The sequence below is a fragment of the Macrobrachium nipponense genome, chromosome 4 (genome assembly GCF_015104395.2).
Source record: "Macrobrachium nipponense isolate FS-2020 chromosome 4, ASM1510439v2, whole genome shotgun sequence".
Classification (NCBI taxonomy): domain Eukaryota; kingdom Metazoa; phylum Arthropoda; class Malacostraca; order Decapoda; family Palaemonidae; genus Macrobrachium; species Macrobrachium nipponense.
The window spans coordinates 32850511-32871174 of record NC_061100.1 but is presented as its reverse complement, the minus strand read 5'-3'; the positions used below and the strand labels follow the sequence as shown (position 1 = coordinate 32871174).

General features: G+C 37.0%; 2 protein-coding genes across 2 annotated transcripts; both read right to left on the bottom strand.

Annotated features, from left to right (window-relative positions):
• Positions 1–3475: 3475 nt before the first annotated feature.
• LOC135211632 (probable serine/threonine-protein kinase clkA) lies at positions 3476–5877 on the bottom strand. The gene is made up of 3 exons (XM_064244913.1): positions 5777–5877; positions 4145–5045; positions 3476–3763 (listed from the first exon to the last, which is right to left on the bottom strand). The coding sequence occupies exons 1-3, from the start codon at positions 5793–5795 to the stop codon at positions 3622–3624; spliced, it is 1062 nt and encodes a 353-aa protein (XP_064100983.1). The 5' UTR covers positions 5796–5877; the 3' UTR covers positions 3476–3621.
• Positions 5878–13924: 8047 nt separating this feature from the next.
• LOC135211631 (probable serine/threonine-protein kinase clkA) lies at positions 13925–16360 on the bottom strand. Its single transcript, XM_064244912.1, has 3 exons — positions 16307–16360; positions 14658–15558; positions 13925–14212 (listed from the first exon to the last, which is right to left on the bottom strand). Exons 1-3 carry the CDS (start codon positions 16323–16325, stop codon positions 14071–14073), a joined length of 1062 nt encoding a protein of 353 aa, XP_064100982.1. The 5' UTR covers positions 16326–16360; the 3' UTR covers positions 13925–14070.
• Between the last annotated feature and the right edge of the window lie 4304 nt (positions 16361–20664).

The following is a 20664-nucleotide window of genomic DNA, read 5'->3' as shown; positions in this document are numbered from 1 at the left end:
CTCCCTCGGAGTATGAGAAGACCTGCCACCAACAATGACACCACCGATCATGACAAATCAAAGTAGCCGTGACGTCCCACAGCGTAGCGCAACGCCCATCAATGTTACAGCGCCGCTTAGGAGGTCCAGGCGGCTGCAGGATATGCTGCAACGCAACCATCGGCCCGAAGAAAGTGGCTTGAGACCTGGCTCAGGCAGCCAATGAAAACAAGACTCACCGCCACCAGCCAATAGGAGACAAGCATGGGGCAGACCCCCTGCTGTCAACCACAGATATAAGGAGGACGGACACCGCACCAAGATCAGTCCACCCTCAGCTTCCCAGCCCGAGGATGTCTGGCAGCTCCAGACGAAAGCTCGCTTTAAGAAAGAGAGAGAGAGAGAGAGAGAGAGAAAATCGTTAATGACTTTGATGACTATGGTATCATAGTTTATCTGTAAAATTCAAATATATACACCTATTTTGACCCTGTATTTTACCATGACCTCTATAGGCGCTCTACTAGCCTGTTTAAGTAGCACTGAAAAAGCCGCTATTCGCAAAATAGAGAAGAATCTCTACAAGTGTAACGCTGCTGAAGTAGCCATTACTTTTAATAAAGTATGCTTGAGAGAGGGTCTGCTTCCTAAGTACAATAATAATAATAATAATAATAATAATATAATAATAATAACATAATAATAATAATAATAATAATAATAATAAAAGAAAAAGAAGAAGAAGAAGAAGAACATCGCTGAGCCTGAGAAGCGAATTGTAAGGAAAATAGAAAAAAACAATATATAAAATCAACTCGCTTAATTCTGCCATCCTTTTTAACAGCATTTGCCTAAAAGAGGGTCTTCTACCAAAATATTATTATTATTATTTGTTAAAAATGACTGCTGCTTCAGCACTATTAATCTTGTAAAGAGTCTTCTCTATCTTTCTGATGACGGCTTTCTCGTTGTTGCTTAGACTGGCGAGCAACGCACCAAAGGGCATGGTAAAATTCGGTTGAGTCATTTGATTTATTATTACTTATACAATTCTCTCCCTCTCTCTCTCTCTCTCTCCAACGCAACGTTTCCTCCTGATCGACAGGACATTATCAAGCGATGCGATAATTGCTGAGGGACTGAATTCCAGTGGTTGTTGTTTAAGATTAAGCTGGCCTTGTGCCAGCACGGGGTCTTGCTCGTAGAGCAGCCCGTATGATTCCAGTGGTTGTTTAAGATTAAGCTGGCCTTGTGCCAGCACGGGCTCTTGCTCACAGAGCAGCCCGTACTCCAGTGGTTGTTGTTGTTTTTGATTTAGCTGACCTTGTGTCAGCACGGGCAAAAATTTCTCTGATTCCGCGTTGGCCGAGCCGGGAATCGAACCTGAGACCACCGTGGTGTTGCGAGCTCTTGAGTACGGTCAGAGCACCTCTCCGGCAGGTCGGTTTTCATTGGTTCCTGGGAAGGTGACTCATATGGCGGGCGTTTACGAGTCTTGCAGACCTTCTCAGGTGGGGGGTATCACCGGGAGCCTCTTGATTGGCTTCTACCTGAGTGACGTCACCCCTGGTATTATTCTCATGTCCGGTGTTTGTTTCATGCGCGCTGGTACTTTCGTTGGGGGGGGGGGGGGGGGGGGGGGGGGGGGGGGGGGGGTGGGGGGGGGGGGGGGGGGGGGGGGGGGGGGGGGGGGGGGGTCCTCCTCACACACGTCGTTATCAGGAACGCTTCTTGGGTGGTATTAAGGGGAGGCTTTTCTTCGAGGATAAGCAGCGCTTCTAGGAGACGCAGACGTCGTGGGTCAGGTGCTCTCCCGATGATCTTAATATTCCTGACGATGTCGTCTCTCGTGATGTTTCTGTGGTGTACTACAAGGGCGTGCTGCTTAATGGCGCCCTCCTGGGCGTGGCAGGAAATCCTTTTTGACAGGCGCATCGTCGTCATGCCGATGTAAATCCCAGGGCATCCTTGGGATTTACATCGGCATGACGACGATGCGCCTGTCAAAAAGGATTTCCTGCCACGGTGCTCTACGAGCAAGAGCCCGTGCTGGCACAAGGCCAGCTTAATCTTAATCAACAACACTGGAATTCAGTCCCTCAGCAATTATCGCTTGATAATGTCCTGTCGATCAGAAGGAAACGTCGCGTTGGAGAGAGAGAGAGGAGAGATAGAGAGAGAGAGTGAAGAGAGAGAGAGATAGAGAGAGAGAGAGAGAGAGAGAAGAAGAGAGAGAATTGTATAAGTAATAATAAATCAAATGACTCAACCGAATTTTACCATGCCCTTTGGTGCGTTGCTCGCCAGTCTAAGCAACAACGAGAAAGCCGTCATCAGAAAGATAGAGAAGACTCTTTACAAGATTAATAATGCTGAAGCAGCAGTCATTTTTAACAAAACATGCCTACGAGACGGTCTCCTTCCGAAATATATTATTATTATTATTATTATTATTATTATTATTATTATTATTATTATTATTATTATTATTATTATTTTTATTATTATTATAATTTTTTTTGGTCTATCACAGTCATCCAATTCGACTGGGTGATATTTATAGTGTGGGGTTCCGGGTTGCATCCTGCCGCCTTAGGAGTCTATCACTTTTCTTACTATGTGCGCCGTTTCTAGGATCCCACTTTTCTGCATGAGTCCTGGAGCTACTTCAGCCTCTAGTTTTTCCAGATTCCTTTTCAGGGATCTTGGGATCGTGCCTAGTGTTCCTATGATTATGGGTACAATTTCTACTGGCATATCCCACATCCTTCTTATTTCTATTTTCAGGTCTTGATACTTATCCATTTTTTCCCTTTCTTTCTCTTCAACTCTGGTGTCCCATGGTATTGCGACATCAATGAGTGATACTTTCTTCTTGCTTTTGTCAATCAACGTCACGTCTGGTCTATTTGCACGTACCACCCTATCTGTTCTAATACCATAGTCCCAGAGGATCTTTGCCTGATCGTTTTCTGTCACTCCTTCAGGTTGGTGCACGTACCACTTACTACCGCAAGGTAGCTGATGTTTCTTGCACAGGCTCCAGTGGAGGGCTTATGCCACTGAATCATGCGTCTTTTTGTATTGGTTCTGTGCAAGTGCCGGGCATTCGATTGCTATGTGGTTTATGGTTTTATTTTTCGTATTGCACTTCTTACAAATGGGAGAGATGTTATTTCCATCAATCGTTCTTTGAACATATCTGGTTCTTCATCTTCTTCTTCTTCTTCTTCTTCTTCTTCTTCTTCTTCTTATTATTATTATTATTATTATTATTCAGGAGACGAACTCTATTCATATAGAACAAGCCCACGAGGGTCATTGACATTAAGTTACGGCTTTCAAAGAATACGGTATTCATTAGAAGGAATTAACAATAAGTAATGAGAAAAGCAGAAATACTCTTTCCGCCATCAATAGATAATTCATTTGGCATCATATTATTACAAAGCTCCTTTAAGCCCTATTTATCATTCAGAAGGTACGTAAATATCCATTTGATTCTGACATTTATTTTACATGAAATGTTTTAGATATGCAAAATATTTTTTTTAGCCAGAGTTTTTTCAGGTAGATGACGGACTCCATCCAAATTCATATATGACAAATCAGGTTCACAAGGGATCGTATTGTCGTGGCATCTTAGAGAGATTTCTCTTCAGGGAGACCGAATTCTTCGTTCCTGAAATAGAAGTTCTGGGCTTCCTGGCACGGTGTTGCATCATACTCTGCCTTGCAGGTCATCTCGTTCTGGTCAAAGATGGTGCCCTCGCCGCACATGAAGCTTTAGAATGAAAGAAAGAGAGATAATGTGGTATATTAAATAGCCACTGGAATTCTACCCAGATGAGATTAGCATCAGAAAGTGAAAGAAAGTGGTATACTATTAAAAAATATTTTCCATTCTTATTCTGCATTCAGATAACCTTCAAGTTACTATGGCATATCACAGAAGATGTCATAATAGTGGTCATTTTTCAGAATACAAAAATAAAGCTCCTTTTACTTTAAGATAACGTATTCCTTTAAGAAAAAAATCGTGATATGAGCATTTAAAAAACTTGCCTTAATCATAATTTTCTGATTACAGCATTGAAGTATAAGTTCACCTAAAGGTTTGATCCCTGAAGCTCCCTACTTCTAATAAAAGGTCTGGGGTGCTTACCTGTACTGATAAGTCTGAACCTCTCCATCAGAGAAGAGATAAGGATTGCAGATGTGGAAGACACGGCAGGAGTTGTCTTGGTCAGCATAGTAGCCATAAGGCCTCTCGACGCAGCTGAAGGAAGTGGAGATGCTTCCGAGGATGGCACTGGCTCCAGAGGGAAGGTTCAGGGGTTCGAAAACACCGTCAAATTCACTGGAGGAAGAGGAACCGGATCTGAACTGAGCACTGGACTGAGACTGACTTCCAGTGGAGAATCTGTTGTTGTCATTAGAACGGAAGTTGCTTGCAGAGTTTGACCCCTGGAATTGGTCACCTGAGTTCTGCTGGTTTCTGTTAGACTGCAAAAAAGCTATTCCAGATGGCTGCTGTCCAGAAGTAGTCTGGAAACGAGTAGATGGAGTTAGCTGAACATTTTCCAGCAATGTGATTCTGTTCCTGGAATTGTCACTTTCAAAGGATGTCTGGAACTGGTTCTGGGAATTTTGCTGGGCCTGAGAATTCTGGAATTGGTTCTGGGGGAAATTATTGTCGGTGTTGGTAGACTGGAATTGGTTTCCTCTATTCTGCTGGAGGGAATTCGAAGCAAAAGTATTTTGTTGATTTTGCTGAGACTGACCACTCTGGAACTGGTTGTTGTTCTGGAAAGACTGAGCACTACCTAAATTCCTGTCACTGCCAAAAGAGGTAGACTGGAAGTTATTGTTTTGGTCCTGGAAGTTGTTGTTTCCAGAAGTGGAGAAAGACTGTCGCTGTTGGTTGGAGTTGCTGTTAAAGGATGATCGACTTGCTAAAGAACCTCCTTGCTGGAAGAATCCAGGACTAGCAAGTCGGACGGCTGTGTTGAATTCACGCCTCTCGTTGAACTGCGGCTGTGCAGTTGCAACGGTAACAGCAAACACTGTTCAGAAAGAAAAATAGTACAACGAATTGTTATTAAAGGAATAAATAGGTATACGTTTTAAACAAACACATAAAAAGAAAAAAATGAAAAACTATTCAGAGGCATACCATAAATACACACAAACACACATATATGTGTTTGTCCGTGTGAAATTGTATCATGTTTTTTTATATTTGTAAATATTAAGGTAGTAAAGATTTTTTTATCGATTTCCAAGTTTCTTAAATACCAAAATGATCAAAGTCCACTGTCTATATTGTTATCCAAACCAAAGACTCAAAGTAGAATCCTGGCCCAGGAGTAGAAGCAATTATGATACAATTCTCGTTGTATATCTGATAATTCATTTCTATTTTTATCTATTTATTCATTAATTTGCTTATTTATTTCTCTTTCTTTCTTTCTTTTCTAATAGCAGATCTCTTCTCTCTGTACTTCCTATTACCTTCTGTTACTTCTTTTAAAAGACCGCCATATTCTTTGGAAGCTTGAATTTCAAGTCAATGGCCCCATTAGGCTTGTTACATATAATAATAGTAATAATGATAATAATAATAATAATAATAATAATAATAATAATAATAATAATAATAATAATAATAATAATAATAATAATAATAACGATTAATATTATCCTAAGTTTAAATTGTATATATATATATATATATATATATATATATATATACATATATATATATATATATATATATATATTGAACCATACTCACAGACAAGGGAGGCCTTCATGGTTGATATCCTATCTGGAGGGAGATCCTTGTAGGAATGCTTCACTCCTTCCGCTTCCTCAGCCTTTATACTCCTCACCTCCTGCGCCTCCTGAGTGACCCGGCAGGCAGGCAGGTAGACAGTAACTGGATACTCGAAGATAATCAAGGATGCTACACCAGTCATGCCCTTGGGAAGGCTTCAGTAGGTTATGATAGAAAGTGAAAAAAACTTTTGCTTTTGTGGTTATGTTTATATATATATATATATATATATATATATATATATATATATATATATATATATATATATCGGTTAAGGGGAGATAGAAAAAATACCTTGATGGATTTTTCTCTTCTGATTGATACTAGAGCTTATTCTTAAACTGTCAGATCTGTATATATATATATATATATATATATATATATATATATATATATATATATATATATATATCCATATATATATATTCCATATATATATATATATATATATATATAATATATATATACATATATATAGATATATATATATATATATATATATATTATATATATATATATATATATATAATATATATATATATATATATTATATATATATATATATATATATATATAATATATATATATAGATATATTATATATATATATATATAATATATATATATATTATATATATATATATATAAAATGTCTTATATATTTTTTAGTTATTTTAGCTTGTTTCACTGTAATATTGTTGAAAATATTGTGCAATATATATGTATGTATGTACACATGGTGTTCATTCAAGTAAATTACAGAAGGTAATAGGAAATACAGAAAGAAAAGATAATTTATTAGAAAAAATAAATTATTATCTTAATGAATTGATAGAATTTACATAAATGATTAAAGTACAAGATTTTCTTTTTATTAGGTAGTATTACATTGCATCTCCGCTTGAACGTTTGAGATTCGAATTGCACAATATTTTCAACAATAATAGAGTGAAACACGCTAAAATAACTGTAAAAAATATATAAGACATTTTATCATAAATTCAAATTTGATAAATGAAAAGGACGATGTCCCAAAACTTGACTTCATCGTTAATAGAACGAGAGATAATATGGGCCTGGTATAATAATTTCTTGTCTTGTAGTATTGTTCCATATAAGTAAGATTCCTCTTATGAATAATAATAATAATAATAATAATAATAATAATAATAATAATAATAATAATAATAATAATAATAATAATAATCCATGATTCCCATGACAAATGTACTACAGAAGATGGATGCCAGGTACCAACTCAAGAAAAGAGGCAACAGAATCAACCATCTGATGTTCATGGACGACATCAAGCTGTATGGTAAGAGCATCAAGGAAATAGATACCCTAATCCAGACTGTAAGGATTGTATCTGGGGACATCAGGATGGAGTTTGGAATAGAAAAATGCGCCTTAGTCAACATACAAAAAGGCAAAAGGGATAAAGCTACCAGATGGGAGCAACATCAAACACATGGATAAGACAGGATACAAATACCTGGGAATAATGGAAGGAGGGGATATAAAACACCAAGAGATGAAGGACACGATCAGGAAAGAATATATGCAGAGACTCAAGGCGATACTCAAGTCAAAACTCAACGCCGGAAATATGATAAAAGCCATAAACACATGGGCAGTGCCAGTAATCAGATACAGTGCAGGAATAGTGGAATGGACGAATAGCATAACAACTCCAGCATTGTATCACAAATCACCATGCGCCCAAATGGATGACCACAGGAAGAACATCCTTAGTACAGATGGCCAACGAAGAATTGGCATAGTTTCTTAATTCATTGTTCGTTATGGAAATATTGCCATATGCAGGTGCCAGATAATTTACTTAACAATAAATAACATTTCCTTTCAAAGGTGTTATACTTGAAATAAATTACATCAGAATAGAGTAGACTTATTCAACGTATTAAAGATAATTATTTTGCAAAGTAAGGAAAAAATATACCGATGGGTCCTCGATTTCTAATTTTATTCTCAACTCTAGCTTCGTGACAGCATACCGAAGCATTTTGAAGTTGGCTTTGCTGCCGCTCGAGTCTTGACTCAACGTATCGTACTGCACTGAGGTGTTGTCAAATCGTCTCCTACAGCCGATAAATAATACATCAAGGCGTTAACATTCTTTGAAAACGATGTTTAATTAAACTGATTTTGTCCTTTGATCAATAAAATAATTTGCATGACACATTTAGTGAGCCTAAATTAGACTTCTGATTTTCACACATGATTAGCCTAGGTCTATTTTCAGCAGTATACTCTCTTGGATACGTAATATAAATGAATATTTAAATCGACAATATATATATATCTATATATATATATATATATATATATATATATATATATATATATTAATCTTCTTTACTTGATTATTCCCGTTATTCTTGTTTTATTAGCCATGTTCGCCTTTCTTCTTATCCTTTTCATAATTGCTTAACATAATTAACTCAGACCTAGCTATTCAAAGTCAAAAAGCAATCATAAAAAAATCAAAAGAATATAATTCAGTCTTATTGTTTATCAAATTCCTTGCACACCATCCTGTTTCATTTTGACACGTTGGAAAGCTGTGGGAGTCAAAACTGACGAATACATTAAGAAAGGCTTACTTTCATTAAAGCTTTCTTAGGTTGATCTTTCTGTAGCTATTCATTTCTTCTAAATAGAAATTAATTCAAATTAGTTTCACATGTATACCTAGACCTACTACCATAAGCATATTATAAGTAGCTGAAAGGATAAGAAATATGAAAGGTGACGTTCTCGTTTAAGTCTATTTCATATGTTTTTATTTATTTGATTATTTTTTTTCAAGAAAAACCTACTGCTTTAATCAAGGGTTGCTCTTTGACGGCTACAGGGTGTAACACAAGTGTATGCACATATTTTGGGGAATGAAAGATAAAGTTTCTTTGAACAGAAAATATTTTATAAACATGCATTTTAAGGCGTCCGTTGTCGGTGCAGGGAATTTTAAAATAACCGTTATCATTACTGATGCTTCACGCGATGGAGTTCGTAGCGAGAAGTCGGATCTAGTCGCCTGAGATATAGAAGAGAGCGGAGGTGGCGTATAGGAGTGATGGAGGGATTAGGCTGATGTTAATAAAGTATCTCCCAATAAAATGTATTCTTTAGGTTTTGAAGAAAAAAATTGCTTGCATCATTGAAACTTTTCCCCTCCCTATCTGTGGTATTCACTGGCCACCGATAAAAAACAAAACAAAACGAGTAAGCCTAACTGAATCTCTCATCCATCCAGGATAAGTTTGCTTATTCATTAGATTTATTCATTAGACAAATATCAAAGATTTCAAGTGTAGATTTAAAAATCTCTTCCTCTCCATCTAAAGTATTCATCAGACACCAGTCATAAGCATAGAGCTAGTCATGATTCCTGGTTCAGCAATGTCGTGACGATGCACTAGAATGCAAAATTCACAAATGAATGTTACTCAGGAACGTTTACACTACTGTACTGACTTGCTCTCTTGTGGTGCTTTGAGGTGTTCCACCTCTAGGCCCATGTTCTAAATTTTGCCGTTCTTTAAACAATTTGATTCATCTATGTATGATTCTCTCCGGTTTATAAAGCTTACTTGATATCTCTCCAACGAGATATCAAGGGATGTTTCTTAGACCGATAAATGACACATTGACATTAGATACCCGTGCACATAACATCAAAAGTAATAGAGTGAGGTCGCCTGGTTCACACTGTTAGGATATAATTTTTTTTCTTTTTGTTTTTAAATTTGATAGCATTTTGAGAGATTCCAATGTTTTGTGTAAAATTTAACAAATGGAATAGTTCAACTACCTTCAACTTAATATTGAAATGATAATTTAAGGACTATGTTTATGCGATACTACTAGTGATAGATCGCCTTTCTATTTGGTAATGTTTATCTATAGTTGTGATATGACGTTTTTTATCACTTCGTTTCGTTCACGTCAATTTTGCTATATGGAAAATAGTTTTACACAATAACATAACATAATGTTCTAAAGATATCAGTGACTGTTTTTAACGTCATTACATATGATTTCTTCCATATTTGAAAAGAAAAATCGATAAATAAGGCATGAATCGTGCGTCAGGCGGGTGAACGAAAAATTATGAAACTCTGCCACCAGTGTTTTGGCCGACAGTACAAAAAGACAAGAGTAAGGGAAATATAGCCAGTAACTACAGACCTGTCACCTGCCTCCCATTAATGTGGCAGTTACTAACAGGTATCATCAGTGAAAGGCTATACAACTACCTAGAGGAGACAAACACCATCCCCCACCAACAGAAAAGAAACAGAAGGAAGTGTAGGGGCACAAAAGACCAGCTCCTGATAGACAAAATGGTAATGAAGAACAGTAGGAGAAGGAAAGCCAACCTAGGCATGGCATGGATTGACTATAAGAAAGCCTTCGACATGATACCACACACATGGCTAATAGAATGCCTGAAAATATATGAAGTAGAGGAAAACACCATCAGCTTCCTCAAAAATACAATGCGCAACTGGAATACAATACTTACAAGCTCTGAAATAAGACTAGCAGAGGTTAATATCAGGAGAGGGATCTTCCAGGGTGACTCACTGTCCCCATTACTCTTTGTAGTAGCCATGATTCCCATGACAAAAGTACTTCAGAAGATGGATGCTGGGTAACAACTCAAGAAAAGATGCAACAGAATTAACCACCTGATGTTTATGGACGACATCAAGCTGTATGGTAAGAGGACCAAGGAAATTGATACCCTAATCCAGACTGTAAGGATTGTGCCTTAATCAGCATACAAAAGGGCAAAGTAATAAGGACTGAACGGATAATGCTACCGGATGGGAGCAACATCAAACACATATATAAGACGGAATACAAATGCATGGGAATAATGGAAGGAGGGGATATAAAACACCAAGAGATGAAGGACACGATCAGGAAAGAATATATGCAGAGACTTATGGCGATACTCAAGTCAAAATTCAATGCAGGAAATATGATAAAAGCCATAAAAACATGGGCAGTGCCAGTAATCAGATACAGCGCAGGAATTGTGGAATGGACGAAGGCAGAACTACGCAGCATAGACAAGAAATTGAGGAAACATATGACAATACACAAAGCATTTCACCCAAGAGCAAATACGGACAGACTATACATAACACGAAAGGAAGGAGGGAGAGGACTACTAAGTATAGAGGACTGCGTTAACATCGAAAACAGAGCACTGGGGCAATATTTGAAAACTAGTGAGGACGAGTGGCTCAAGATTGCATGGGAAGAAGGACTGATAAAAGTAGACGAAGACCTAGAATTAAACAGAGACAGGAAGATGTCAAACAGAACAGAGGAATGGCACAACAAACCACTGTACGGGCAATACATGAGACAGACTAAAGAACTAGCCAGCGATGACATGTGGCAATGGCTACAGAGGGGAGAGCGCCAGAAGGAAACTGAAGGAATGATAACAGCGGCACAAGATCAGGCCCTAAGAAATAGATATGTTCAAAGAACGATAGATGGAAATAACATCTCTCCCATATGTAGGAAGTGCAATACGAAAAATAAAACCATAAACCACATAGCAAGCGAATGTCCTGCACTTGCAGAACCAGTACAAAAAGATGCATGATTCAGTGGCAAAAGCCCTTCACTGGAGCCTGTGCAAGAAACATCAGCTACATTGCGGTAACAAGTGGTACGAGCACCAACCTGAGGGAGTGATAGGAAACGATCAAGCATAGATCCTCTGGGACTATGGTATCAGAACAGATAGGGTGATACGTGCAAATAGACCAGACGTAACGTTGAGTGACAAAATCAAGAAGAAAGTATCACTCATTGATGTCGCAATACCATGGGACACCAGAGTTGAAGAGAAAGAGAGGGAAAAAGTGGATTAGTATCAAGACCTGATAATAGAAATAAGAAGGATATGGGAAATGCCAGTGGAAATCGTACCCATAATCATAGGAACACGAGGCACGATCCGAAGATCCCTGAAAAGGAATCTAGAAAAACTAGAGGCTGAAGTAGCTCCAGGACTCATGCAGAAGAGTGTGATCCTAGAAACGGCGCACATAGTAAGAAAAGTGATGGACTCCTAAGGAGGCAGGATGCAACCCGGAACCCCACACTATAAATACCACCCAGTCAAATTGGAGGACTGTGATAGAAAAAAAAATTATAATAATAACTACACCTGAAAGTAACTATCCTTCTTTAAGCCCTGTATAAAGTCACTAATCAAAACAAAATCCATTTAGCTTTCCCTAATGTGGAAGTAATAGTATGAATATTCTCACGTCTGATGGTTAAGCAAACTGGCCCATCAGTCTTGTCTCGCCTTCTGTGAGGTTCAGTACTACACAGTTTCCCAGGAGTTCTTGTTACTGCTGTGATCAGACTATTGAAAGTTCTTCCTAATTCTTGAGTCGAATCGTTTAGAATTTATTTGTTATTTATTTTAGTAATTTAATCTACCATTTATCTGTTTTTTGTCATCTACCTTATTGGTTTTTTGTTAATTATTCATTATTAATAATACAATGAAAGCTTCATGGTGGGTCGAATTTTCTCTCTCTCTCAGTATTTCGCTCCGGCTGGTGTAGGCTGTTTCTCCTTATGTTTGGATATGTAATTTATCTTAAAATGTTCCTGAAAATGTATTTTCTCAGGGGTTTGCCGATATAATATATCTTAAAATTATTAAAAATAGAAATATTTAAATTCTCAGTTGCTTTAATCGAAAATCATTTGTTTTTTTTAATTTTTTTACTTTTACTTATGCATATTGCTTTCTCAGTTGCAATGAAAATAATTTTTTCCACTTATATACATTGCTTTTCAATCATTAATTTTTTTTAAATGCAGGCCGAACTTCTTTGTTTGAGTGCACCTTGCAACATCTGGCGTACCCTAGAGCAAGGATCCCTTACGGTTTATAAGGCTTATATGTTAATGTATCATTTATTTACAATCCATCATGCTTTCATATTTTTTCCAACTTTTATAAGGACTTTAAATTCCATATAAAAGGAGAATTTTCTAAAGTTCAAAAACAAGTCAAAGATCTCTATCGTGCTCTTCAACGTTATTCATTAAGATTATTCAAACTTCAATATTCCATTATTATTATATTATTATTATTATTATTTATTATTATTATTATTATTATTATATTATTATTATTATTATTATTATTATTATTATTATTATTATTATTATTATAATTTTTTTTATTCTATCACAGTCCTCCAATTCGACTGGGTGGTATTTATAGTGTGGGGTTCCGGAATGCATCCTGCCTCCTTAAGAGTCTATCACTTTTCTTACTATGGGATCCCAGGGATCTTGGGATCGTGCCTAGTGTTCCTATGATTATGGGTACAATTTCTACTGGCATATCCCATTTCCTTCTTATTTCTATTTTCAGGTCTTGATACTTATCCATTTTTCCCTTTCTTTTTCTTCAACTCTGGTGTCCCATGGTATTGCGACATCAATGAGTGATATTTTCTTCTTGATTTTGTCAATCAACGTCATGTCTGGTCTATTTGCACGTATCACCCTATCCGTTCTGATACCATAGTCCCAGAGGATCTTTGCCTGATCGTTTTCTATCACTCCTTCAGGTTGGTGCTCGTACCACTTATTACTGCAAGGTAGCTGGTTTTTCTTGCACAGGCTCCAGTGGAGGACTTTTGCCACTGAATCATGCGTCTTTTTGTACTGGTTCTGTGCAAGTGCCGGACATTCCTGCATATGGGAGAGATGTTATTTCCATCTATCGTTTTTTGAACTTATAGGTTCTTCTTCTCTTCTTCTCTTGGCTCTTCTTCTTCTTCTTCTTATTCTTCTTCTTCTTCTTCTTCTTTATTATTATATTATTATTATTATTATTATTATTATTATTATTATATTATTATTATTATTATTATTATTATAATTATTCAGGAGACGAACTCTATTCATATAGAACAAGCCCACGAGGGTCATTGACATCAATAGATAATTCATTTGGCATCTTATTAATACAAAGCTCCTTTAAGATATATTTATCATTCAAAAGGTTCGTAAATATCCATTTGATTCTGACATTTATTTTACATGAAATGTTTTAGATATGCAAAATATTTTTTTTTGCCAGAATTTTTTCAGGTAAATGAAGGACTCCATCCAAATTCGTATATGACAAATCAGGTTCACAAGGGATCGTATTGTCGTGGCATCTTAAAGAGATTTCTCTTCAGGGAGACCGAATTCTTCGTTCCTGAAATAGAAGTTCTGGGCTTCCTGGCACGGTGTTGCATCGTACTCTGCCTTGCAGGTCATCTCGTTCTGGTCAAAGATGGTGCCCTCGCCGCACATGAAGCTTTAGAATGAAAGAAAGAGAGATAATGTGGTATATTAAATAGCCACTGGAATTCTACCTGGATGAGATTAGCATCAGAAAGTGAAAGAAAGTGGTATACTATTGCATTCAGATAACCCTCAAGTTACTATGGCATATCACAGAAGATGTCATAATAGTGGTCATTTTTCAGAATACAAAAATAAAATTGGCGATTGAATATAGAACACGTATCAACTTCCTCAGGTTTCTTGTCTGTTTAATGATTATTTTTGCTTAAAACGCATGTTTCAACGCTCCTTTTACTTTAAGATAACTTATTCGTTTAAGAAAAAAAATCGTGATATGAGCATTTAAAAAACTTGCCTTAATCATAATTTTCTGATTACAACATTGAAGTAAAAGTTCACCTAAAGGTTTGATCCCTGAAGTTCCCTACTTCTAATAAAATGTCTGGGGTGCTTACCTGTACTGATAAGTCTGAACTTCTCCATCAGAGAAGAGATAAGGATTGCAGATGTGGAAGACACGGCAGGAGTTGTCTTGGTCAGCATAGTAGCCATAAGGCCTCTCGACGCAGCTGAAGGAAGTGGAGATGCTTCCGAGGATGGCACTGGCTCCAGAGGGAAGGTTCAGGGGTTCGAAAACACCGTCAAATTCACTGGAGGAAGAGGAACCGGATCTGAACTGAGCACTGGACTGAGACTGACTTCCAGTGGAGAATCTGTTGTTGTCATTAGAACGGAAGTTGCTTGCAGAGTTTGACCCCTGGAATTGGTCACCTGAGTTCTGCTGGTTTCTGTTAGACTGCAAAAAAGCTATTCCAGATGGCTGCTGTCCAGAAGTAGTCTGGAAGCGAGTAGATGGAGTTAGCTGAACATTTTCCAGTAATGTGATTCTGTTCCTGGAATTGTCACTTTCAAAGGATGTCTGGAACTGGTTCTGGGAATTTTGCTGGGCCTGAGAATTCTGGAATTGGTTCTGGGGGAAATTATTGTCGGTGTTGGTAGACTGGAATTGGTTTCCTCTATTCTGCTGGAAGGAATTCGAAGCAAAAGTATTTTGTTGATTTTGCTGAGACTGACCACTCTGGAACTGGTTGTTGTTCTGGAAAGACTGAGCACTACCTAAATTCCGGTCACTGCCAAAAGAGGCAGACTGGAAGTTATTGTTTTGGTCCTGGAAGTTGTTGTTTCCAGAAGTGGAGAAAGACTGTCGCTGTTGGTTGGAGTTATTGTTAAAGGATGATCGACTGGCTAAAGAACCTCCTTGCTGGAAGAATCCAGGACCAGCAAGTCGGACGGCTGTGTTGAATTCACGCCTCTCGTTGAACTGCGGCTGTGCAGTTGCAACGGTAACAGCAAACACTGTTCAGAAAGAAAAATAGTACAACGAATTGTTATTAAAGGAATAAATAGGTATACGTTGTAAAAAAATACATAAAAAGAAAAAAATGAAAAACTATTCAGATGCATACCATAAAAACACACAAACACATATATATGTGTGCGTTCATGTGATTTTGTATCATATATGATTTTTATATTTATAAATATTAAAGTAGTAATATTATTTTCTTTTATCGATTTCCAAGTTTCTCAAATAACAAAATGATCAAAGTCTACTGTCTATCTTTCTATTCAAACCAAAGACCCAAAGTAGAATCATGGCCCAGGAGTAGAAGCAATTATGATACAATTCTCGTTGTATATCTGCTAATTTATTTCTCTTTTTATCTCTTTATTTCTTAATCTGCTTATTTATTTCTCTTTCTTTCTTTCTTTTCTAATAGCTGATCTCTTCTCTCTTTATTTCCTAACCTTTTGTTGCTTCTTTTAAAAAGACCGCCATATTCTCTGGAAGCTTGAATTTTAAGTCAATGGCCCCATTAGGCTTGTTACATATAATAATAATAAAATAATAATAATAATAATAATAATAATAATAATAATAATAATAATAATAATAATAACGATTAATATTATCTTAAGTTTAAATTATATATATATTTATATATATATATATATATATATATATATATATATATATATATATATATATATATCTTTATCTTTATCTTAACAATTGTCATACCATGAACTGAACCAGACTCACAGAGAATGGAGGCCTTCATGGTTGATATCCTATCTGGAGGGAGATCCTTGTAGGAATGCTTCACTCCTTCCGCTTCCTCAGCCTTTATACTCCTCACCTCCTGCACCTCCTGATGACCCGGCAGGCAGGCAGGTAGACAGGTCAGGATAAACAGGTGTTCGTATCCTTCGACAGTAACTGGACACTCGAAGATAATCTAGGATGATACACCAGTTATGCCCTGGGGAAGGTCATGTGGTTATTTATTTTATACCATCGGTTAAAGGGAGACAAAAAAAAAAAAAAATACCTTCAAGGATTTTCACTTCTGACTGATACGTGAGCTTATTGTTAAATTGTGAGATATATATATATATATATATATATTATATATATATATATATATATATATATATATATATATATATATATAGTATATGTATGTATATATACTATATATATATATATATATATATATATATATATATATATATACATATTACGTATACACACACATATAGTATATATATATATATATATATATATATTATATATATATATATATATATATATATATATATACATATATACGTATATATGTATACATGGTGTGCATTCAAGTAAATTACAGAAGGTAATAGGAAATACAGAAAGAAAAGAAAAAGCTAATTTTATTAGAAAAAAAAAATAAATTATTCTCTTAATGGAATTGATAGAATTTAGATAAATAATTAAAGTACGAGATGTTCTTTTTATTGGGTAGTATATCATTGCATCTCCGCTTGAACGTTTGAGATTCGAATTGCACAATCTTTTCAACAATAAATTTGTGAAACAAGCTAAAATAACTGTAAAAATTATATAAGACATTTTATCATTAAATTCAAATTTGTTAAGTGAATAGGACGATGTCGCAAAGCCTGATTTCATCGTAAATAGAACTAGAGATAATATAGCCTGGTATGATAATTTCTTGTCTTTTATCTTCCCTCGTTCATGTAATTTTGTAGCGTCATTGACCCCAGCAATATCACCATTTCACTCGGAAGCCCTGAAGCGCTTCTCGAATTCCAGTATACCAGAGGTTGATCAATAAGCCCCCCCCCCTCCCTTTTTTTTTTTTTTTTTTTTTAAGGGGCGGTGGGAATCTGATAAGGTACATGCCACTTCGTTGTAAAGAATCTACTTGTTCAGTAAGCCATTCGATTCTAGTCCTGGAAGATTTGTCCAGATGTCTTCTGTGACTTACTAAGATTTGTATTCCTTTGCCTGTTATTATTATTATTACTTTTTATTATTTTATTCTTATTATATTTTTTTTTTTTTTTTTTTTTTGCTCTATCACAGTCCTCCAATTCGACTGGGTGGTATTTATAGTGTGGGGTTCCGGGTTTGCATCCTGCCTCCTTAGGAGTCCATCACTTTTCTTACTGTGTGCCGTTTCTAGATCACACTCTTCTGCATGAGACCTGGAGCTACTTCAGCCTCTAGTTTTTCTAGATTCCTTTTCAGGGATCTTGGGATCGTGCCTAGTGCTCCTATGATTATGGGTACGATTTCCACTGGCATATCCCATATCCTTCTTATTTCTATTTTCAGATCTTGATACTTATCCATTTTTTCCCTCTCTTTCTCTTCAACTCTGGTGTCCCATGGTATTGCGACATCAATGAGTGATACTTTCTTCTTGACTTTGTCAATCAACGTCACGTCTGGTCTATTTGCACGTATCACCCTATCCGTTCTGATACCATAGTCCCAGAGGATCTTTGCCTGATCGTTTTCTATCACTCCCTCAGGTTGGTGCTCGTACCACTTATTACTGCAAGGTAGCTGATGTTTCTTGCACCGGCTCCAGTGGAGGGCTTTTGCCACTGAATCATGCCTCTTTTTGTACTGGTTCTGTGCAAGTGCCGGGCATTCACTTGCTATGTGGTTTATGGTTTCATTTTTCGTATTGCACTTCCTACATATGGGAGAGATGTTATTTCCGTCTATCGTTCTTTGAACATATCTGGTTCTTAGGGCCTGATCTTGTGCCGCTGTTATCATTCCTTCAGTTTCCTTCTTTAGCTCTCCCCTCTGTAGCCATTGCCAATTGTCATCGCTGGCTAGTTCTTTAGTCTGTCTCATGTATTGTCCGTGCATTGGTTTGTTGTGCCAGTCCTCTGTTCTTTCTGTCTTTCTCCTGTCTCTGTATATTTCTGGGTCTTCGTCTACTTTTATTAGTCCTTCTTCCCATGCACTCTTTAGCCACTCGTCTTCACTGGTTTTCAGATATTGCCCCAGTGCTCTGTTTTCAATGTTGACGCAGTCCTCTATACTTAGTTAGTCCTCTCCCTCCTTCCTTTCGTGTTATGTACAGTCTGTCCGTATTTGCTCTTGGGTGTAGTGCTTTGTGTATTGTCATTTGTTTCCTGGTTTTCTGATCTATGCTGCGGAGTTCTGCCTTCGTCCATTCCACTATTCCTGCGCTGTATCTGATTACTGGCACTGCCCATGTGTTTATGGCTTTTATCATGTTTCCGGCGTTGAGTTTTGACTTGAGTATCGCCTTGAGTCTCTGCATATATTCTTTCCTGATCGTGTCCTTCATCTCTTGGTGTTTTATATCTCCTCCTTCCATTATTCCCAGGTATTTGTATCCTGTCTCATCTATGTGTTTGATGTTGCTCCCATCTGGTAGCTTATCCCTTCAGTTCTCGTTACTTTGCCTTTTTGTATGTTGACTAAGGCGCATTTTTCTATTCCAAACTCCATTCTGATGTCCCCAGATACAATCCTTACAGTCTGGATTAGGGTATCTATTTCCTTGATGCTCTTACCATACAGCTTGATGTCGTCCATGAACATCAGATGGTTGATTTTATTGCCTCTTTTCTTGAGTTGGTACCCGGCATCCATCTTCTGTAGTACTTTTGTCATGGGAATCATGGCTACTACGAAGAGTAGTGGGGACAGTGAGTCGCCCTGGAAGATCCCTCTCCTGATATTAACCTCTGCTAGTCTTATTCCAGAGCTTGTAAGTATTGTATTCCAGTTGCGCATTGTATTTTTGAGGAAGCTGATGGTATTTTCCTCTGCCCCATATATTTTCAGGCATTCTATTAGCCATGTGTGTGGTATCATGTCGAAGGCTTTCTTATAGTCTATCCATGCCATGCTTAGGTTGGTTTTCCTTCTCCTACTGTTCTTCATTACCATTTTGTCTATCAGGAGCTGGTCTTTTGTGCCCCTACACTTCCTTCTGCAGCCTTTCTGTTGATAGGGGATGGTGTTTGTCTCCTCTAGGTAGTTGTATAGCCTTTCACTGATGATACCTGTTAGTAACTTCCACATTATTGGTAGGCAGGTGATAGGCCTGTAGTTACTGGCTATATTTCCCTTACTCTTGTCTTTTTGTACTAAGGATGTTCTTCCTGTGGTCATCCATTTGGGTGCTTGGTGATTTGAGATACAATGCTGGAGTTGTTCTGTTATTCGTGGGTGTAGGGCCTTGAAGTTTTTAAGCCAGTATCCATGGACTTCATCGGGACCTGGGGCTTTCCAGTTTGGCATTTTCTTTAGTTGGTGTCTGACTGTGTCTGTCGTGATCTCTGTGAATCTTTGTTTTATTCTCCCTGTTTCTTCTTCCTTGACTTCCTGGAGCCATGTTGCATGTTTGTTGTGTGATACCGGATTGCTCCATATGTTTTCCCAGAGTCTCTTACTTGGTTCGGCTTCAGGAATTTCTGGTGGTTGCTCCCCTCTTAGCTGGCTGTATAGTCTTTTCTGGTTGGTTTCCGAATAGTTTGTTCTGTTGGTATCCCTTATTCCGGTTCATGTACCGTTGGATCTTGTGTGCTTTGGCCTTAAGCCTCTGTTTTACATCTTCTATTGTGTTGTTTAGTCCCCTCTCTTGTACTTTGTATTTCTCGTTGAGTTCCTCCCTTGTTTTCTTGCTTCTTAGCCTTTTTTCTGCCATCTCTTTCAGTTTACTCAAGTCAGATCTCATCACCATGATTTGCTTTTCCCAGGCGCCTTTTCCAAGGAGTTGCTGTTTTGGTTTCTGTTGGTTGTGGTTGTGCTGGTGGTGGGTGTCGAATCCCCATCAGTTCTGCTACTAATCTTGCTCCTGCATATGTCAAGTTATTTGTTTCTTATTTATTGTTTATTATTATTATTATTATTATTATTATTATTAGTTATTATTATTATTATTATTATTATTATTATTATTATTGTTATTATTATTATTATTATTATTATTATTTGTTTTTTTTTTCGTCTATCGTAGTCCTCCAATTCGATTGGATGGTATTTATAGTGTTGGGGGTTCCGGGTTGTATCCTGCCTCCTCAGGAGTCCATAACTTTTTTTACTATGTGTGCTTATTCTAG